The sequence below is a fragment of the Drosophila novamexicana genome, unplaced genomic scaffold (assembly GCF_003285875.2).
Source record: "Drosophila novamexicana strain 15010-1031.04,08,12 unplaced genomic scaffold, DnovRS2.1 tig00004555-arrow-pilon, whole genome shotgun sequence".
Lineage (NCBI taxonomy): Eukaryota > Metazoa > Arthropoda > Insecta > Diptera > Drosophilidae > Drosophila > Drosophila novamexicana.
In genome coordinates this window covers 3915285-3939105 of record NW_020825052.1, presented here as the reverse complement: position 1 = coordinate 3939105, position 23821 = coordinate 3915285, and the positions used below count along the sequence as shown (strand labels likewise).

General features: G+C 35.6%; 1 protein-coding gene across 24 annotated transcripts in view; it reads left to right on the top strand.

Moving 5' to 3' along the window:
• Positions 1–18177, top strand: part of LOC115770197 (RNA binding protein fox-1 homolog 1) — a 90369-nt gene extending 72192 nt beyond the window's left edge. For 4 of the 24 annotated variants that reach the window (XM_030715371.1, XM_030715361.1, XM_030715363.1 and 1 more), the window contains 13 exons: positions 1350–2111; positions 2174–2227; positions 2826–2918; positions 3961–4015; positions 4792–4833; positions 7371–7391; positions 11429–12110; positions 13948–14008; positions 14188–14241; positions 15439–15510; positions 16064–16224; positions 17655–17718; positions 17842–18177. In XM_030715371.1, coding sequence (XP_030571231.1) covers positions 1350–2111; positions 2174–2227; positions 2826–2918; positions 3961–4015; positions 4792–4833; positions 7371–7391; positions 11429–12110; positions 13948–14008; positions 14188–14241; positions 15439–15510; positions 16064–16224; positions 17655–17718; positions 17842–17886 — 2166 coding nt within the window. In that variant the 3' untranslated portion in view covers positions 17887–18177. Of the gene's footprint in view, positions 1–1349; positions 2112–2173; positions 2228–2825; positions 2919–3960; positions 4016–4791; positions 4834–7370; positions 7392–8786; positions 9049–11428; positions 12111–13947; positions 14009–14187; positions 14242–15438; positions 15511–16063; positions 16225–17654; positions 17719–17841 lie in introns of those variants that run through there. The other 20 variants (XM_030715383.1, XM_030715362.1, XM_030715384.1 and 17 more) reach the window with 16 other exon arrangements.
• Positions 18178–23821: the final 5644 nt, after the last annotated feature.

Here is a 23821-nt window from a genome sequence, read left to right as displayed (position 1 = left end):
AAAAGAATTTACTTAGATTTATGTGTCAACAATGCGCATTTAATACGAATGCCAAACGAAACCCAAAATTAAGTTGGCGTCATTTATATTGCCTACTTTATGGGGCGTGTGTGTTATGGGCGGTTCGAATTTATTTGCTATTGTTATTATTGCATTTGCCAGTGCATTTTGATCGTGTGCGTAAATTGACAATAATATGAAATTATTCAAACCCAGAGATAGAGAGAGAGTCAGAGACAGGGATGCGCCTGAGGCTGACTCTGTGGGATGTGCTTGGGCATAGCCTGGTCGGCTGACAACAATGCCAATAGACAACATGCCACTGTGCATATTCAGTTTTAATAATGCAAAAATACAAATGCAAACACATCCGCAGGGTCGCCGCTGGGATTTGGTTGCAGTAAGGGGAATTGCAGTACTTGCGCGACAGTTTTATTGCATAAGTCAACAAAAGTCTGTGCCACAAATGTGCCATTCCATGGGTTCGACAGTCTGTCCGCTTTTCTGTCGAACTGTGTGTGCTTTGTAACTTTTTTATTGGGTCACCCACACACACACAGACAGCTGCACTTTGCAGTGCATAACGTGTGTGTGTGTGTGACTGCCAGTCTACAAACCACTTGAAAATTGTATTTTCATTTCAATTGTTTATTTATTGCGGCACTTGTTCGCATTCGATTTTCAATGTGGCAGCTGCAGCAACCACAAAAACATCGACAAGTACGAACATTTCTATATTTCACCAATTTATAATAATGCATTTTTACTAAAGCATTTCAACAGTTACCAAAGCAGGTGTTAACAAATGTTTGCAATCGAATTAAAATTTTAAAATTAAATTGATGGGAATTAATAAATAAAGCACAAAAATACTGGGACTTTGTTGTATGGGCTGGGAAAAGTGAAAAGCTAATGTAATAATATGGTCAAGGTTATGAGCATAAAGGTTATAATTAAATGAATATTGGGCTAATAACTAAATATTTCTTTACCAATATTTCATTTATTATCTGTACTACAACATAGACTAGTAGAAAAAAGCCTGTGCCTAGTTCAGAAATTCCTTTTATACAGGTATACTTAATTCATAAATAGTAACAGACGGGCTCTAATTTAACTATATTTATCATATGTGATTAAATTGAAAAGTAAAATTCCACCCGTATTTAGATAACGTGTGGAAAACTGTTGAATGCAACTTTTGCATTTTTCATGCGATCCGTTTAATTTTCAAAGATCTTTGTGAGAATCCATTAGATAAATGATTTATTTTAAGAATATTCGAAATGCCTGGCGCAATTTACTAATTAATTTGTTCAATCTATTCTTTTTTCTCGTTTCTGCCACAGTCCACAGTATTGATTGCCAGTGAGGCAGCGGAGGCACAGCAGAACTCTGCGTTGCCACATGCTGGTGGTGGCGGTGGTGGTACCGGAGGTGGCGGCGGCGGCGGTGGCATGCCCAGCTCACCGCTCAGTAGCTCACCGTCCAGCGTTACAGTCGCCTCGACAGCAGCCACACTCAATGGCAACAGCAACAGCAATAGCATCCCCAACGATGGCAACGTATCAGGCAACACATCACCCATTGCTAGCGGCGAGCCGTTGCTGCAAACGCCACCAGCAGTACAGCAACAACAGCAACAACAGCAACAACAACAACAGCAGCAACAACAGCAGCAACAACAACTGCAACAACAACAGCAACAACAACAACAGCTCATTTTAAGCAGCAGTCCCACAGCAGCAACTTCAGTGACCGCCAGCTCCATAGCCTCGGGCACCTTGGCCGCAACGAGCAGCAGCATGTCCACAGGACTACTGCCCACCGCCGGACTGGATAGTAATGCCAATTGTGGTGTGCCCGCAAGCACTTCTCAGGTGATTGCGCATCTAAACGCAGTCAGTGGCATTATGACAGCGACCGTGCAGTCACCCAATGTGGTCACTAGTCTAAGCAGCGCTCTAGTCCCGGCACAGTCGGTCTCCTCATCGGTGGCTGCCGCCGTAGCCGCCGCTGCCTCGTTGGATGCCAAAAGTCAACCGAAACGCTTACACGTCTCCAATATACCGTTTCGCTTCCGGGATCCCGATCTGCGTGCCATGTTTGGGGTAGGTCCGCTGCAGCAGTCGAAACAATTTCTTATGCTAACCTACTTATTATTTGCCTGCAGCAATTTGGCAACATTTTGGACGTGGAAATCATCTTCAATGAACGTGGCAGCAAGGTAAGTTCCCATTATGTACCCTTTTCCTCTTGCACGATTCATTTAAATTATGCACAGGGCAAGCACTTGAGGGGCATACTCAAGTCAAGTGAACTCCTTTGTCCAGGGACGGCGACGTCATAACGTTGCCAGAACTACCTTGAATCATTGTGTTCCGGCTAAAAATATCACTTGGACGTATTTTTCCTGTTTAGCAACAGCAGTAACAAAAAACTAAAGCATAAAATCAGAATGTCCCTTGCAGTATTCTCCTGGCAACCGCCGTTCACTGATATAATTGCATAGTAACGGGCGCTGTTGCTATACGACACGAAAAATGTGCATAATTTAAGGCGCTGACGCATGTCCCAAGATGCTGAGCCCCGCATGTCCATGGCCCTCACTGTCTCCCCAACGCTCAGTCTGTTTGTGTGTATATTGTAGCTTAGCATTATGACTTGGTACAGACCTTGTTTTATCGTAATTTATATGCTATATACTCTACCTAAATATATGTATGTGTGTATATATATATATATATATATATATATATATATACATATATATTCTTATATACTCTATATGTTTTTTTAATTGCATGTTTGATTGCGAATGGCAGGGATTCGGTTTTGTAACATTCGCTAACAGCAACGATGCAGAACGAGCACGCGAACGTCTACACGGCACCGTGGTTGAGGGACGCAAAATCGAGGTGGGTGCATGCAAGCAATACCATAAACCACATATACCATCAACACACACACACACACACACATATACATAGTTGCATACGGCCCGTTCACATGGGAAGCTATTATTTAAAACTAATTGCAAAACTATAACAAGTTTCTCATTTGCCACTAAAAAATAAATTTGGTTAAGAATAGAATCCCCTTAGAGGGAAAAAGGCTTTCGACTTGCGTGTCGTGAAACTTTTTCACATGTTTTCGCGTTTCAGAAACTGATTTTTAAATTCCGATTGCTCTGATTGTGCTTTTGGCACTGCGAAACGTATTTAAAATCGGATTCACGCATGGTCAGCGCATTTTGATTTCGAGTTTTAATCGAACGCTCATTAATTTTAAAATTATTCGCCGCCTTTTTTATTTGCCTTTAATTAAAAATTAATTACTTTTTTCCCATTTTGCATTTCCTTGCAAATGTCTGTCAGCGCTTACCAATTTCTGTATTTATGTTGAGTGGATGGCCGCAAATAATTGGCATTTAAAATATGCTGAAAATGTGCAAAGTGGCAACTGATATTTAAACAATTTAACTGCAGGCCGCAAAAGACGGCAGTGATAATTCATTTTATTTGCAGCGCAAGCGAAAAATAACGAAAGCTGGCTAATTACGTGAAATGCGCCAAAGCGTTGCATATGTATAGGTTAATTAATATTAAAGATCTGAGAAGGAAAACTCATTTTTGTAGGAAGCAGGTTTTAGCTGTTTAAATTTAATGCCTTACTTGCTTTTAAAGATGCTTTAACACTCTCACAGATACACACACACACACACACACATACACATACACCTCATTCAATTATAATTGTTTACTAACAAATAATTTATTTTCACGTTCCTTGTACATGCGAAATGCGATTAAACAATAATTTTCAAAAAATATAATTCTATATAATGTATACATTATATTAAAATCAAAATAAAAAACCATCACCAAAACCAACCACGCTCGCTGCAACTCAACTCTACTCGTTACTCGAACTCTCTCGTTACCAATAACCATTGTGAAGGTGAATAACGCCACTGCACGTGTACAAACCAAAAAAGTGACAGCAGTACCCAACGGTAAGTTGCTCTAACGTACACACACAAACACAATATACACCTGCTTACACACACACACATATACCCATATAACACCCATGTATAAGCTATGTAGCGAAACAAGTTTAAATGTTGAACAAAGAAATGCAATTACGTCTGGCCTAGAAGAACTATAAGAAATGAGAAGCACGCAAACGGCAACTTAAATAACAGCAACAACTACAACAACAACAACAATAAAAAACTTTAACACAACTGCCATAATATTTGACTGGCCGTTGCCGTTGTTGTGTTTGGCGTTGCCGTACTTTACGTTGATTTCTTTTTTCTAAAATGTATTCTTTCTTTTCTTTTTTTGTCCGTTGAACTTTTCACATAAACTTCTGCGGTTGCTGCTAAAATGTTAGTTCCTGAACCGAAATGTTTCTTAATGAAAATGTTTGGTCTTGGAAATTTGTTATTGCTTTTGATTTAATTTGAAGAACTTGTTAATAAAGCGTATGCCGAGGCGTTTGGCAATCAAAAACTTGTTAACTGTGTTGTGCCGCACTAACAACTTCTACCAAAATTGCGGCTGCTAACAAAACAATGTATACCATAAAGCACACACTCACACACACAGTATTCGCTGAATTCGGCTTTGTTTGTTCTGTTATTTTGAGTTATGGTTAACAATGTCTGCATTTGAATTTCCTATAACAAACCGATTACTGATGATTGAACACACATTCTGATAATTAAAAAAAATTTTTTTTTATTTACTTTGTTTTCTCTTACACACCACCACCACCACACAGTTGTACTGACCAAAGACGGTGCCCTACCGGCTCCAGCTCTAGGTGAGCAAACCAGAGAACAAATAAAATGAAAAATTGCAATTGTTATATATGTCTTGTTGTGCCTTGCTTGCCAAAATATAAATAATAATTAGAATAAATATCCCACTCAATGTTGTCCATAAACGTAGGCACCTAATAACGTACCAGCATAACCCTTAACTATAGCACCCAACTCTATAGTCAACAATGTCCTGGCATGTTGCACGCTAAAGGTGGCATGATATGAATCCCAATATTGGCTAAATAACTCTAAATCAACTGTTAAACGATATAATCTAAGCATATGCATTGACACTCATAGTCCCAGCATGAATACTCTCCACCATATCCATGTTTTTTATGATTATAAACTTTCAGTATGTACTTCATTAGATAAAGCTGCAGCTGCGTATGCACAAAACTGTGAAAAATATGTTTAACATATCGAATATGTATAGAGAGAGAGAGAGAGAGGCATTAAATTCATAAAATATTTCATGTTTATCTGTAGGCTGACTAGATCTGTAAAACACATAAACTTTGGTCTTGTCGTGTGGTTTCTTATGGGAAGTTTTGTCAGCTAGAAGTTCTTAGATGCTTAATGTTTCGTTTGCACTGCGCACAATTTCATTTGAAGTTGCGGTTGCTTAAAAGTTTACTCTCTTACCCAAAAAAAAAAAAAAAAAAAAAAAAAGAAGAAGAAGAAGAAAATATAAAACAGCAGCAAGAAAGTTTCCATGCCATGTATAATAAATAATGCTGCTGATTAAATCGCCTTTCCATGCAAGCTGCCATTAAAAAGTATTCACAGTGCAAAATCTATACTTTAGTTTCGCTCAAATACGATAAGCCGCTTACCAGCCCAAACCCAACCTAAACCCCACCTAAACCCAACCAAACCCAAGCAAACAAAACTGAGCTGAACTTAGCCAGCAAAAAGGGAAGCAGCTGAAATGTAGCCAGCAGCTGGTCCCACGGAGTTTTTGCCTTCACGTGGACAGGACATGCAAAATGCTTTTGTATCGCCAACAAACTTAGATGCAGACAAACCGACAGACCAACGTACAGATAGGAGATCAGATGCTGCACATGCGGCAGATTCTGCTGGCTGCGTCTTTGGCCTTAGTTGCCTTTGCCGTGGCTTGGCTTTTCCTGCCTTGCCCGTCCCGGCAACATTTCTACTCCTGTGCACTGCTCGCCACGTGCACGTAATGCGCTTCATTTGCGTTGCACTAAATGCGAGCTGTGTGTCTGCTGGGACACCCAGCTATTTATGCGGCTGCTAGCATATTATAGAAATAGACAGACAGACCAAAAGGTACTTGGTCAGACGGAAGAGTAAAGACAAGTGGCAGGAGCCACTTACTTTATCACGTTTCGAACTGGCTTCACTTGCTAGGCAAACGGCTGGCAGCATTAGCACCAACAAGAACGAGAGCAGGAGCTCGTTACGGTGCATGCAGGCGAGGCGGGCGGTCAGGATAATTACAAAAAAAACCCACAATGTTGCAAGCATGTTGCGGCACACACATAAATTGCAGTAGCAAAAAATGAAAAACTCTCCTCCAACTCCTGTTGCCTGGTACGTCCTTTGGCCGTTGCAAAACCATTTTAGTTTTGATCCTTTGGTTGTGTCTTATGCAAATGTCTTCCATTCGCACACATTTTAAAGAAAGTTTGCCATCTACTTTGTATGTTGACTTCCCTCACATACATGTACATATGTTATGCATATATGTAAATATGTTTCTTTCTGTTTTATTTTTCGTTGATCCTTTGACATGTAAAACTTAATGCGCCCAACCAGCAGGAACAACATTTCTGACTGCCTGCTCGTCTATTTGACATTTATTTTACTGCATTTTTCGATTTGTCGCTAGTTGTATATCCCTCCCTTTGTATTTGCTTAAAGTCGATTGTTTAGTCAGCATTTGAGCTTATTTGTTATTTCGCTAGCAATTTGCTTCATTGTGAAACGTTTCACATTTTCAATTGCATCATTTGTGAGCATCTTAAATGCATAATACAGCATTGAGACAAAAAATGTCAGTTTATTTGCGACAAAAACAAAACAGCATGCAATGCTCTAAAACAAACTCAAAACGATGTTGAATCAAAACAAATATAACTAAATTTGGTTAAACCAATTGGCTTGAACTGCGAATTTCGCCTAGTTTCGTTTAAATTGCTGCTGAAAGCGTTTTTTTACTATAGTAAAATAATATAAAATATGCAAATAAATAAATGTTTGTTAAATTCAAATAAAAGTGCATGTTTATGCTGCAACAAACCCCAACCAGTATACAAAAATAAATTGAAGAAATATTTCAACTACACCGCAACTGCATTAGCACGGCCCAAACTTGTAAATGTAATTGAGCTGCGTGTCATGTATATAAAATCAAAAGTTTTATTTATATAAATAAAATCACAATTTTAATATAAAACTAATTCAAAATTTTCTCTTCATTTTTCCATGCTCCACAAAAACAAAAATACAAAAATTGCTGCGACTATAAAAAAAACTACACCAATTTATATAAATCAACTGGCTGCAGTTTGCGTTCAATGGCCTGAAGGTAAGCGTTCCGTCACGTTTTATTTGTACTATTTTTTGCTGTATTTGTATTTTGTATTTATTGCTTGCCGTATTTTGTTATAAAGTCTAAAATTACACAAACAATTTGAACAGACACACACACACACACAAATATACAGTAAAAATAAGTTATCTTTAATGTATACGAGAGAGACCCGTTCAGTTTTTAACATAAGTATAAGCCGTGGCATATTTTTTAGAGTGTAAGCGACAAAAAACATAAATACATACATAACTAAATGACAACCCATAAGAAAACTATGTTAGGCAGCTCGACATGTGAAGCATATATATATGTAAACGCTGGGATTTTTGACAGTACGAGAAATCATTTGAAATGCTCATTATTCAATTTTTACCTAACTAAAAACTTAATAGATTTTTCATTTTTATTGTTAGGCTCCGCGTTAAACTGTATGCATATATTATATTCGTAAACCTACATACTTTTTGCAATACTAAATATTTGATGACTGTTTGTAATTGTACTCTATTTTTTTTTTTAATGAGTCATTTACTTTTGCATATAACCCAAACTTGGAAAAAAGAATTGAACCAAAAAATAGAAAACAAAACACGAATGAAAATTAAAAACAAAATTTGAAGCATAAAAAAAAAACAAAAACAAAAATATCGTTACTTACCGCTCGCAAACCCATTCAGAATCAGGCGCGTCACCATTTTCTTTCTAGTCTTAATGATGCTGATGATCCTGTGATCATCTAATAATGGTTATGAATTTTAGCATATTGCGGCTGTGTTGTCTTATGCATACTACTTAACTACTATATATAAATATACTCTTAATAAATATATAAATATATATATTTACTATATATCTATATACATATGAACAATCCATATTATTTTGTTTAACACATTTATTTTAACCAGTTTTGTTGTATGTGCGTTTTGTTTTTATGTCCTGAGTTCGTTTTACGTTTTATATATTTTGGTCTGGTTCTTTGATCTGAACATTGTCGGAAATGCTCCTTAGCATAATTACTTATTACTTAAGTCAACACACAGACACCAACACACACACACACACACACACACACACACACACAGACACATTCCCACGCAACTACAAACACGAATGTATGTAAATGTTAACTCTCGTCGCGTTCCAAGCAGCTTAACTTAGCACTAGACCTAAGCTATACCACAAAAACCAAACCAAGCCGAACCAAGAGAACGTCAATCACTGCATCCCAGAATTCGATATGTAAATACAAAACACAGCCATACGCAGACCCGTATATATATCTATATATATACATACACACAGACAGACACATCAGCTCATCCACTGATCCATCGAATGATACAAACAATTTTAACAAAATTTATGAACAAAAATATGAACCTTAAGGTTATCGGCTGCCCATGGCCGCTGCGTGGCCATTTTTGGGTGCGCCAGTTGGGGCCGGAGCGCCGACGCTGACACCGATGACGCTGCAGATGCCACTGCAGGTGGCACAAGCGGCCTCAGTGGCACCAGCGGCGCACAGCGCAGCCACGCCCACAGCTACTCCAACAGCCACGCCCATTGTGTTAGCGCAACGCCATCCAGCACACAGTGCAATGCCAACAAGTGTGACGGCACAAACTGCAGCAGCAACGACACGGCGGAGGTACATTGAAAATTCTGGATCGAATTTGTTTGAGTGTATGCGCCAAAAAAAGCAGAATTCAAAAATTAAGTAAACTCGCTGACTCACACAAAAGACAGACCAACACATACAGATACACAGAGAGGCACACCCATACACACACACACACATACACAAAGGCATAACTACAAAGGCAACAACAAGTGACAAACTCTTAGTTTTGAGATCTGTACCATATACTTACTATACATACATATGTACACATATATATTTGTTGTCTTGTTAATTTGGTTACGCATTTGGGTTTGACTGTATGCCAAGTACTATATATTGCATACCTTTTGGCGCCCTTGAGATTGCATTGTTCTACGGCTAGGCACACACAAGCAAACACAAGTCCACGAACCCAAGAACCAACCAATCAGTCAATCAATCAATCAATCAGTCAATCAACCAACTAGTGGCAACCTCACATGACAACTGTAATTAGCAATTAAGTATGGAAAGGTTCTTAGCTTTAACCATAGTGTACCTACTATATATCGTAATTTATAACGTACCCTATATCGTGTGACGGTAGACAATTTTTGCGCAGCAAGCATTTTAAAAAGGCATTTTTTCTAGATTATTAGTTTTTAGCAACTCTTGTACTCTTTATCTCTCACTGTTTCAATCTTTCTCTATTGTTTCATATCTCTCTGTTTATACTCTTGATATGTTTTTACTTACTTTGCAATTGTGCACGTTTTACTTTTTGTGTTTTCATCGCAAAAAATGCAAATTTTTTAAAAATTAAATGGAAATGGATAATGAAAATAAGTAAAATAAGATTGCCTCAATAATGAATTATTGTCAAGTTGAGAAGACGATACGATTCTACAGTTTTTTGCATGCTACAAAAAGATAAGGCCAGAAGTTATACACTTTAATTGCTTGGCTCTAATGCTTTTTTATTTGTAAATAGCAAAAATCGAAATTAACTTTGATAATTGAAATTAAAAATTGCATTTACATTGTTGAAAATCTAAATAATTTGTGCTCTGTCAAGCTTTTAATTTGCATTCGAATAGTCAAATCGAATTAAATAGCAAAATAAATTTGTAATTTGTTTTTGGGCTTATAAATTGCATTAATAATAATAGATGCGTTGGATTTTCAAAGAGAACTGTACAAAAGTTGCCGCAATTGCAGCTGAGGTCTCCAATTATGTTCGCTTTTGTCCTGGTTATTGCGGCCGGACTGGCCAATCGTTTAAAATGAGTAACAAATGTATTTTTAATTGCGTGCCAAGCCTCAATGGCATCCATCGATGTTTCACGTATTATAAATTTTAACAGATTTTAAAGCATTTCAAGCTGCTTGTGTTTTACTTTAATGTAGAGCTTGTTAAAGACAACGTTTTTACTCTAGATTATCTGAGCACAGTAATTGCCGTTGCAAAAGATCGCATATGATCGCAAGGATCATATATTTGTTTGTTATCTGTAAACTTTGTTCTATTTATATAGTTTTTAGTAAATGTGTTTTAATAGTTTTGATTTTATTCTAAGGTTGAAGGGCTTAAATATACCAACGTTAGTTAAATCGTACCACTTTCTATATAAACGTTATAAATATATATTTTCTTATGCTTTGTAAACGAAAACCTCTAAAAATACTTTGACCAAAATTAAATGCAATAAGTTGTAACAAAACAAAATGTCTTGCCGCATACACACGTATATACAAATTTTATATATGTTTTTAATCCAAACTGCAGAACGGTCAAATGTTTTGGTATTGTTAATGAATGGTCATATTAAACCGTATATATATATAATACGAACACCACAACCAAAAAAAAAAAAAAAAAAAAAAAAACAACTGCGTAGCATTTCTTGGTAATTCAATGTTATAATGTTAAGTATGTTTCAAACTGAATCCCCCTTTAAATGACTGACTTCACGTATGTCTTATGTATTGTTATATGTATATACCAAAATCATTTCAATACTCAATCGATACCTAAACTATATACATCCAAACCGTTACTACATATTGCCTAGTATTTGCTAAACATATACTATATGCTATTTACTATATATATATATATAAAATTATATAAATTTACTTATATAAAGAGAGAGAAACTAACCGCATGCATTTTATGTTCTTTTCTTTTCCTTTTTTCTACTTTTTGCACACGAACACAAACAAACGAACAAACACACAAATACACACGAAACATATATAAAATGTAATGCGTGTGTTCAAACACCCACACATAACACACACACACACACACACACACACCCACACCCACACACACACACACTGGTAAAAATGTTGTGTACAAATCGTTGCAAAAATATCAATCAAAAATCAAAATCCAAAAACAAAAAATCGTTTGGCCGCCTCACAGCCGCCGTAGCCGCCGCCGCTGCCATGCGTGGAGTTGCCATACAACGTGGACACGTGGGCGTGGTCGGTGCCACACCCTTCCATCATCCCCATCATCCGCACCATCATCAGGCGCTGGTTGCCGCCGCCCAGCAGCAACAGCAACGTCAAGTGGCCGCCGCTGCCGTGGCCGCAGCAGCCGCCCAACAGCAGCAGCATCAGCAACAACAGCAACAGCAGCATCAGCAGCAGCAGCAACAACAACAGCAACAACAACAACAGCAGCAACAACAGCAACAACATGCGGCAGTAGCCGCTGCCGCCGCTGCCCAGCACTCACAACACGCCGCTGCCGCCGCCGCCGCCGCCGCTCACGCACATCCGCATGCACATGCGCATGCTCTCGCCCCCCAGCTAACCCAGCTGCAGCCGACGCTCCAGGCGGTCGCCGTGCCCACTGCCGCTGGTAGTGCTGCGGCTGCTGCCGCTCAGCAACACTCGGCGCTGCAGCAATCGCTGGCAGCTGCCGCAGCTGCACAAAATTCGGGCGTGGCAGGCAATGCGAACGCTGCTGCCGCCGCTGCGTATGCGGCACGGCTCTCCGCTGCCACGGCTTCCCAAACGCCGGCCGCTGCTGCTGCGGCTGCTGCTTCCATGGCAGCGTCGGCTAATGCGGCCAACAGCGCTTTGCATGGATTTGCGCCGTAAGTAGAGTTCACTCCACGTTGCCCCAAAATCGTCGCCGTCGCAAAAGTCGCCATTAAAGAAAAGAAAAAAATACTTCCATGTAGCTCTAGTTGTATCTTGTTTTCCTTATTTTTTTTTATTTAGTTAAATAATCTCTTATATATTGAATGTAGTTTTAGCGCACTTACTTTTTGTTTATGTGGTGTCTACGCTCAATCTCAAACGCTTACTCAAATCACCAACTGCAGCAACAGCAGCAGCAAGAACAACCGGCTCACAGAATTGCATGCAACAAAATATTACGCATACGCCACGTTGTGCCAGCTGCTGCTGATGGTGTTACTGTTAGACACGATCTATCATCATTTTACAAAACTTAACTTCTCCCAAATCCCCATAATATTAACCTTATCCCAAATCCCAGCCACCTCCAACTTCGAGCGCAAATTGTTTATAGCTTTAACGTTGTTTTTTGTCTCTCAATTTTTGGTCTATGCGGTGATTTTCATTAAATATTTAGCTACCTTGTGTGTGTAACGTTTTTATAAGTATATTCAAAAAAATATATATGCATAGCGCCACATTTGCCTAATGTACCATCTAATTCAACCGCAAGTTTAGACTTGTCTCTTGTATAAAGTCAACTAAAACAACAACAGCTACAAAAGCAGCAACCAATTAACGCACGCCAACTATTACATAAACTATTTAAAATAAAACATATATATATATATATATAACAAATATATATATATATATATACATATTTAGATATACAACTATATATTCTTGACTGAGAGAAGTTTTTTGGCATCGTTTAATATATTCGTATAATTATTTGATTATCTTGGTTAAAGGGAACTACGTAATTGTATATTGTGTACCACTAGGCGTATGATGAAATTGAAATTGAATTGAATTACAAATGTTTTTGATGCGTCTGCTGCTGCTGCCGCGCATGTTTCCACTATATCTCAATAATTGTTAATATTATTATTTCTAAATACACCCGTTCTATTTTTTTTTTATTCTTTTTGTGGCTGCTGTTCTAATAAACTAAATAATAGCGTATGAATGATGAACAATGATAATGCTATACCATTATATATGAATTCTACCCAACTAATTAGCTAGGTGCATGAATGTCTGTTCTGTCTATTAAAATGCAGAGGTCGAACAACAAGTGTTTTTTGTAGTATCGGGCAATTGTAATGTGTACTCGTACCTACCATATATGGTTGATTATCCTTGCTAGTGTTCTACTTATAATTTACAAATGCATATGCATAACCTAAAAATCACCTCGTCATCAATTAGGATAAAGCAAACAAAGAGTACAGAATATAAGGTTTATTGCTAGGTGTTAGGATTATAGGTGGGAACTTGGTTTCTGTGAGGATACGAATAGGGCTTAATTACCTTTTCAGTTATACCTTTAGTTTCAGCCATTATACCCAATGCACCCGGTACAAAAGAAAAAGTAAACAGACAAAGGTAAAGGCAAAGTTTTCGCAATAAATTAAAAAATATATCATACAGTGATGTATGAAGCGCCAAAACTATGTAATTACCTTCTGCCCATAACGCCCAAACAAAAACCCACACACAAGTGCGTTAAAAAATTAATAAAAATATAAAAAGAAAAATAATAATATAATATGTATAAACATTTTTGAATTTTGCTTTTAAGTGCTATTCAAATGAAAGTTGAGTCAGATAAAATGAAGAACAATATTTATTGGAAATGTTCTAGTGTTGATCCGGCTCGGCTGACATTGAAACCAATTGTAAAGAGTGTCCAAGTGAGTTATTAATCTTGAAATCTGTCTTATCCTTCTTCTTAAACACACACAGCGTATACTATGATCCCTTCTTAGCAGCCGCTGCTTCCGCTGATCCAAATCTACGCTTCCAGGTAAGTCTATCAAAATTGTACACTATAATATTTTTTGTTAAGACTATCATTTAGATATAGGATTATGTGTAATATACGTTAAGCTATGTTAAGAACTAATTTAAAGCTGGCTAGCTAAACTAAAAAACCTTCGTTTTTAAAATATATATACATATATATATTATATATAAATTTTACAGGCAGCCAAACCGGTCACTGAAGTTCCAGCCGCACAGCCAGCCGCCATATTAAATGTAATGAAATCTATTCAAATTGATACGCTAACCGTAAAGCATAAAAAAATCGTTTTGAGAACGTTATCTCAACTATTATATTTATTATACACTCGTACATACACATTTATTTACACATTAACTTTCAATTGAACTTGTGAAAGACACCAATATTTGACTTGGTTTTTGAACAGAACATTCCTATATACATATACATATGTTTGTACAATTATTTTTCGCTCCTTTTGTTATTATTTTTCCGTTTCATATTATTATTGCATAAAACACTAACGACGCGTTTGGAGACACACTTCTTTCTTTACGTACCCACACATTGGGATTGGTGTTTTTCTATTGTTTAGTTTTCTTTGGTAACTGGTCGTGCAACTAAGTCTGTAAAATTTTGGCATATATAAAAGCGTGTATACTACATATAATTCACAACACTACAAACATGAAATATATATATTATAAATTCGAATTAGGGCCCAGTGCTGAGCGTCATTAACAAATTTTCATACATAAATAATTGCTTTTATGTATTTAAATATGTATATTACCATTGTGTTTGAACACTTACGTCTATTTCTACTTATAAAGCGATTACATATTTGCATCCTTAATTGATTTTGCTAACACATTTTTATAACTATCTAAGTATATTCAAACTACACGCGTAGTCTCCAAGAGAAATACAAACAAACAACAAATGCTTTAATTAGCGGCCACTTAAAGACGCATAGCATACTTTCAGGCTGCATGCCGCTCTACCTCTTTCTATCTATCTGTCTCTCTCTCTCTCTCTGTCTCTGTCACTTTGTTTAAATTATGATTTGAAAACGAAAAAACTTCAAATATTATTTTCTCTTGTTTTTTATTACATTTCGATCAACATATCTCACGCAAGTTATGGTTTGATTTGAATTTTGCTTTTACAATCTATATATATAAATTTATATATATATATATATTAGACTCATATCTTCAATTAAATCTAAACTTAAGTAGCATATAAATAAATATTCCTCAATGCTGTGAACATTTTCGTAATTACTAAGTATGTATTCTTTTTTGGTTACTTTTTTCACGACTGTTACAACATACGCAACAACAACAACAATAACAACAACAACAACAACTGCATCAAATATCGTTACAACATTATCAAAACCAAAATTTATACCAAAAATTATACCAAATATATCGAAAAACTTACAGCGCCGCACTGTGACTACGCTAAACAGTACCCCACATACGATCAACCGCATTCCGGTACCACAGAATGTTTTGGTAAAAATAATCATTTTTAGCTAGCAAATTTGAACATTCCAATCAAATAATTTATTCAAATCCATTAGAGAATTATTGTTTGTTGTGCCCAATTTTGAGTTTTGATTATATGTATGTGTATTGTTGTTTTTTTCTGTTTTTCATGGGACTGCGCTTTATGTCTTGCCCCCACACCTAAGTTATGATCTGAATACTAGCCATAATCAATATGCTATAAGTTCTTTGTATTCCCTGCACTTTTGGCGCTTTGTTTGTAGCATTTAAATACTACGTATATTCATAAGATTTTTTGGCATCTTGGGCTTATAGCTTGAATTCGCTGATCACCACCTTAAATATTAGATTTATATCTATTTATATATTAAAACCAAAAAATCGCACTGATATGATTTGTTTGCACTCCTCTTCTTTTTTTTTTTTTTGTTATGGTTTAGGTTCTTAACTCCTTTTGCCATTTTGCTCTCTATCACCTGTCGCTAGTTTTGTCGTTGCCGTTGCATTTGTTCGATTTGTGCCCCACCTTTAACACACAATTTGCTTCAAATTATTCCAGGCCACTGCTCCGCTGTTAAAGACACCCCTGTCTCAGGCCCAGCAGCAGGCGTACGCCACGGCGGCCACCACCTACACGGCGGTCGCTGCCCGGGCCGCCTATGGCGCCGCTGCAGCAGCAGCCGCCCAACCAGCACTCGCTGGCTATGCCACCGTAGCGGGGTAAGTTTTCATCAAAATTTTCCATGTGCGCCACTTGCTGCCTCAGCCAAAGTTGAGCTGCTCCACATTCACAAATTGTCCACGAAACATTTTACTAAACCTACCATTAACTCAACATATTCTGTCATATTCAACACATCTTAACATAATTTAAAATAATAAAAACATGAACTAATTTAAATGAACTCACTAAAATTGGCTTTCACCGCGTGTTAACCTTGAATCTTAAAACTGCGTCAATTCATGTAGTTGGGTCAAGAGAATGTATTTTGAATTTAGGATTATTAAAAACTAATTTCTTTTTAGTCATAATAGATTTATTTTTTCTATTTTATTAAAAGCTTCAGGTAAGGTGTTTTACAAGTAGTGTTATATGAATCGGAACTTATTTGAATAATGTATCTTTTAACTTGATTTAAAATTATAACTGAATTTGCTTTTATTGTGTTGTCAACTTTTTATATTATTTTATCATTTATATATTATATTATTATATCCATTATATCTCATTTGCAAAAACAGCCGAGTTAATCCAGCCATATCTGTCCGTAATTCCGTCGGTTCGTTTCAGAAATTCTACAAAAGTCAGCCAATCGTGACTATTAATTCTCGTATAGCAAATAATTATCTGTAATAGCCCCGTTGTCTGAAAATACAAGTTGGGACTTAGTTTCTCAGTTTCGTGTATAATTATAATCCGCTCTTACACCGTTTGTGGAAGATATATTCAAAAATTTCGATAATAGTGCAAATCTACAATATGTCCGCAATAATTTTACTCCTCGGCACCCGAAGATAATTTTTATTGCTTAAGAAGATAAACATCTTATATTTTATTCAGAATATTGTATTTCTGTAGTCAATCTTTATTTAACAGTATTTATTTCTTCAAGTTAATATATCAGTTTGTATTTCTTATTATTTTATTATATATTTTATTTCAATATTTCATGATTTATATGCAATTTTGTTTAATAATTACTTAACCCTTAACTAATCTGTTTGATTTGATTCTTTTTTGTACAAGAGTAGGAAAAGCCTAACACCGAAAATTGATGACTTACAACTAACCATTGAACATTTTTGCAACACTATATCGAAACTAAACCATTTTTACTAAACTAAGTCAAAAGAAACTGGGAAATAGAAGAAATCATTGGCTAAGCAAGAGATGACATTTATGAAAGATAATTAATTAAAGACTAACAGTTTGAAGAATCGAGTTGAGTCGAAAAGTAATAAAGAAGTGACATTTGAAGAAGAATCAAAGGTTTCACCCTATGCCAAGAGCAAGAACTAACAAAAATCACACAAATTAAACAATCCTAAAAGTGGAGACATCAAGAAACTATCGCATTCCTAAATCATATTTATAACAACTTATTTTCATCAAGTATTTATCTAATAAATCGCAAACGAAATATTTCTAGTTACGCGCGCGAGTATGCGGATCCTTATCTAGGACATGGAATTGGACCCGTGCCAGGCTATGGGGTAAGTGTCCTAAATAACTTTCAATCAATTCTTGACAAATCCATAGGGTACATATTATATTTTATTATCTATTATATTACTTATATCAACCTTTCGCAATCTACTCCACTATCTCTTCTAAAGGCAACCCTGTATCGCGGTGGCTTCAATCGTTTTACGCCATATTAGAAAGCTTCATAAGTCAGCCAAATAACGCACTTGAACTACTCTCGAAAATGCTCAATGTATGAACAAAAATTAGACGTAAATACTCCTCCTCTACAGTGCAGTAAGTAGAAGTTAAATCTAACGCAAAAACAGATGCTCAAAGATGATCGAAAAACAAAAAACAAAAACAAAAGAAACCCCACTCAAAATATGGAGAGATGAAAATCAAAGCTAAAAGCAGCTACAAACCTGTGGCAAATTAAGCAAAATAAAATTAAAAAAAAAAAAAAAACACTTAAATTTTTTAAACAAAAAAAATCAATGTCGTCCATAAAAACAAAAAAAAAAAAAAGAAGAAAACAGCAACAAATGCAGTATACACAAAATATTTAAATGGCAATTAGTTTGCAAAACGTGCTTCATGCGTAGATTTTTACCAAAACCAAAAGCTGAAATTTTGTGCGGCAGAATTTATATAAATATATATATATATATACCAACAGGATATATAATTATTATTATTATTATACCGATAGATATTGTATTTGTATATCAAAAAGAAGAGCAATTTTAATGTATTTGCCAATTCAAAAATTAACAACCGAAAAAAGAACATTTATTTTTTGTTCAATAGTTTTGTTCATTAAGTTAGCTTTATATCTTTATATATATTTACTAATTTGATTATTTTCTGTTTCATGTATTTGTATATCAGTGTAGTCCGTAGGAAGCAACAAGAAACAAACCCAATCGCCAGACATTGAATTGTATATTATATTTTTATATATACAATATTAACAAACAAAAAACACAAAAAGAAGTTGCCAAACAAAAACATTTTATTAGAACAGACATATGAGAACATTTTTCCTTAATTTCTTTATACATTTTTAAGTCTCCAAAGAATACTCATTTTATTATCGTCAACAATTATATTTTAAAAACGTTTTGTAATCTGCTTTGCTTATTATTGTTCCTAGAAACTTTTTTCGGCAGCTAAAATGCATAGTCAACTCAATGAACATGATATTGCTCAACTTGTAGTGCATAAGTAAATGCAACAGATCAACACGTAGACATATCCTTGGAACATACAATAATAATTACTTTAATGCGGCCGTAGCAGCAAAAACACAAAAAAAAAAAAAAATAAATAAATAAAAATAATAATATAAATAATGAGTATAAAATTAAAATATTAATGCATAATAGTTTTTAACTTCAAGCTTCCAGTGACAGAAAGATAGAAAGAAAGCTCAGAAACGGAAACGTGAAAATTGTGTAGTAAGCATTAAAATAAAGTAAATTATTAGCTCTTACTATGTAGCACTTTCTTTGTGTGTTGTGTAAAAAAAAAAAACCAAAAAGCTAAACAAAAAAGAAGCAAAATCAGATATGAACATTTTTCAAAAACAATTATATAAAAAATAACTTCACATCGTTTCAGTGTTGTTCATTTTGGGTCTAGACCACAAAACTTCCCTAAGCAAGCTAAGAATTTATTTTACACATACTCTATAAAGTCTAATGCACACAATTCACTTTTACAGTTGTGTATTTTGAAATGTATGTTGGAAAAACAAATCCAAAGAAATAACAAAACAAAAAAAGAAATATATAAGTAAATAATTATATAAAAAAAAAAAAAGAAAATGCTCAAGAAGTAATTTGACCTCGTTCTCTATTTCGATTCTTAGACAGTTACTGTCGCAAAATTTATACTAGTTGTTTATAAATAATATAAACCATATACCTTTGATTCGTTTTCCTGTATATGTAACTGTGCAATTGATCCTTCGAATTTATCCTTTTGATCGAAATCCAAAAATATTTACTCTTCATTGATTGCACTCCATGCGATATTTAATTGTAGCCTGGTGAGAATTCTGCAATATTGTGTTTGCTACTAAACAAATCGTTGTCTGAGATTGTAAATAATTACTTTGAATTTTCTTATGCTCACATACATTTGCACAGACATACAACGGCAACTTGAAGCAATTTATGTCATACTCAGATTTTAAATGTTTCTTTAAATATCATTATACAAATATGAATAAAATAAAAAAAAAAAAAAAAACATTTTATGTATAAGTACGTTGACATTTTTCAAGCCAAAGTTTATATTTAAAAATGATTTTTAGTTAGATTTAGTTTTTATGCCGATGACAGACACAAAAATAAAATAATACTAAATGAAACAAATCATTTCAAACCCAACAATTGCCAAATTAAATGTAGCTTTCAAGTGAATAGACACTTAATTAAAGTAACAAAAATAAAAGAAAATCGTTTAAAATAGCACAGAAATAAATACATATTAACAACAACTAGAAAAACTTAATGTATATCACACTTTTTGGCAGCACACACATAAATAATTAAATAAAAAACAAATACTTTTGGGTTTGATATACAAGGCGAAATAAACCAAGTAGTTATTAAAAATTAAACATAATATAATACATACAAATGAAAAATTATAAACTCAACTTCCACCGCAATTTTTTAATAAAAAAACAAAACACAGTCTTAAGCAAGGTATGTACTAAAGTCAACCTAAGTCTAAATATGTAAAATGCAAATGCAACTCAATCAAATTCTTATAAAAGATATTTTAGTTTTTATTTAACACTTAATTATCTGTGCGCCCATCCCTCTTACACACACCCAATTTTAACACCCAGTACAAGAGCAAGAATGAGAATTACGAATCTTTAAGCTGTAATCTTTAATCTGTGTAGTCTAACCATAAGCCAGCGCCGCTTTTGTTCACTTTCACATAGAGCATACGCATAGGCGTTATATAAAGTATAAATATAAACTATATATATATAAATATATATTATATGAAAAAACAAACAAAAAAAAAACACTTATCTTTAAAGATGTGCCAAATTGTAAGTTGTACCATTTGTTTTTATGAATGGACAAAGCAAACAAATGCAAAACGCGAAATTAAAATAAAAACAAAAATAAAAAAAATATATATATATGAATTAAAACCTCGTGAACAGATTTACCCATCCCCAAGATGAATAAAAACATTGTTTAGATATTTCAACACTTAAATGATGATGGAAAATATTTTTTAAATTTAGCAATGTGTATAGAGACCAGAGTAGGAAGTTTAGCGTCCCTAGACGCTTCCTTACAAACAAAATTGATAACAGATACAAAACTAGACGAATAGTATTATATTAGCGGACTCCCGCAACAATCACACACAGCAGCTTGCCCCCCTCTCCCAGAAGACAAAACGTTCTGCAATACTTGTGTTCCCGCACACTTTCCCCTCTACATTGACTCATTTAATACACACGCACACAGATACAAAACTTAAATGGCTATAAACAAGATACAAATTTAATTGAACAAAAACTATATATTGGTTTATATCAATTTTCAATTTGTAAGGTTGTGACAAATTGTAAACAAGCATTAAAAATAAACTCAAAATGGAAAATCTTTAAAAATTTGCAGAAAATGTAATAATACATGCGCATGGCAAATAAAATAGCGCAAAAAACACATATAAAACTAAAGCAAAACAAAACAAAAGAAAGGAATATTTGAGATGAATACAATCGAAAATAAAAGGAAAAAAATGCAATAAAAATAACTTTTAAAAATATAAAATATATTTAAAACTGGCATTTGTTATTTCAAAATGGAGCTGACGCGGAGCAATTGGAATATTTCAAAGTGGAGCTAACGCGGAGCAATTGGAATTGATTTGAATTTTTTTGCATGTTTAACACGATTTTTCACATTTTCAAACGCAAATTTTCATACAAAAATTGGAAGTTAAAACGGGGCGTATTAGACATGCCAGCTGAGAGCAAACACAATAAAAATTATTCAAGTCTCGTGTGTTGCAAAACGGAAACCTTTTGATGTTTGACAACGACGTACTCACACAAAGACACACACGTGGATAACAAAAGCTGATCAGTCACAAATTCGTCCGTTTCCAGTGGCACTTTTTCTTCATTATTTCAACCCATGGCTATTAAAGTTGATGTGCGGTCATTACAAACATTTAACACCTCCGAAGTCCACAGTGCGCGACATGCAAAGGCTATTAACCCGATTAAATCAACTGGAGCACGCTGCGAGTTCGCAATGGGCCTCTAATTATTCAAAGCTTCACATTTGTTTCAAGAGTTTGACCCCACACACCCACACAAATAAACACGAACTCCCACATGTACGCTGTTTTTAAATGGGCCATGACAAACCAGCCGACCACAGGAAGTGAACGCCTATGCCCCAGCTCCTGGTTACAAGCGGTTAGTTCAGTTTGTTGGCCCCACTGTCCCAACGGCTACCCCTGCGGCTGCGACCACTATGGCCAACAGTGTGACATAATAAATTATGCTGCATAGCAATGATTAATTTGAGTTCAGCATGGCAACATGACAGCCGGCGAGGTGCGGGGCATCCAATCAAATGCATACAGAATGAGTAGTTGCAATTGGCTATCACACACACACACAACAGGCTTACACACATCCAAACACACACACGCATCTACTGCTGCTGCCCCACTTTCCATTTGGCCAAAATGAAATCAAAGTTCGCAGACTGGATATTCGTGCTGTGATTTCTTTTCTCTTTCAACAACGCCAACCCATATATCCGCATGCCTATCTGCTTATGGCTATGTCTGCGTGTGTGTAAGTATTTGAATGTCCCGCAAGCCCAATGAATTATTTCAAGCAATTATTTTCTAATTAATTATTTGACAGCCCTGCGAACTACGCGATAATTTTAACATTGGTTGTGGAGCACACAACACTCGAAATGGCTAGCATTAAATTGGCCAATGTTGCTCTCTAATTCTACGCTACGGGCGATAGGGAATGCTGCCAAATGGGTTTCGGTCTATCCACATGTTGCAGCATGTTCATATAAAAGGTACTTAAATATTACTTGTATGTATTAAGGCCATGAATGAAGTAGTGCAGATTTAGGAAGAAGGCGACATGGCAACAGACATTTCAGACGAAAAAATCTAATTATATAACGACTTTTCTTAATATATTTCTGCTTTGTGTCAATTCTCTTACGCGAAGGCAGAATTTTTTGAATGTAGAATTTACTTCATTCAGTACTGCATTTAAAGAGCAACATTTTGTAACCTTATGCAATCAGGTATTATCATTGTCGAAATTGAATATGCTGGAAATAATATTGTTAAAATTATAAAACTGTCGCCAGTCAGTTTTATGGTTATAAACGAAATCTAGTAGGAAACGTCTTAAAGACTAACACTCATTTAAATGCCATAAAGTTGAAAGTATTCCTAACAACAAGTAATCTCTAAGCACAAAGTTGAATTGATTTTGAAGCAGTCGCTTATTTGAAAGTGGGTTACTAAAATTGGGAAACACTTTAATATGTTTCAGGGACAGATTTTCCTACATGAAGCACATATACCAGCATAAAGCAGATACGCGTAAAAGTCTGCCCCAGTGGGCATGGTGTCCAAACCAATTGTAAAACCACACAAGAACCGCTGCTAACCGCGACACAAAAACTAATTACATTATTTCGAGTTGATGCAATCAGAGAGTGCGTATGCCCCCTACGGTTTACCCCAAAAGGCCATCCACGTTACGGTTCAATTGAAAGTGCGGATGGGGCCAAAAAACTGACCTCACACATAAATATACATACACGTACACACGAGCTTGGACGGGCCACATGGCAGGACATGCCACTGCATGCAAATCACTACAAAAATGCAATGGGCGGCGGATAGGGCTGTGATTGGGATTGGAGATCAGCGACAGCCACCGGAAACGGAGCAATGCGGCATTGTTGGTTGCTTTACGAGCCGCAGCCACTGCATTGCCATGTCTGGGCATCTCTCTCTCTGCATGTGAATGCTGGATTAATGCCGCCAGCTGCGTTACGCTCACTCTGGGTAAAAGCTGGTAAAAAAGTAAAC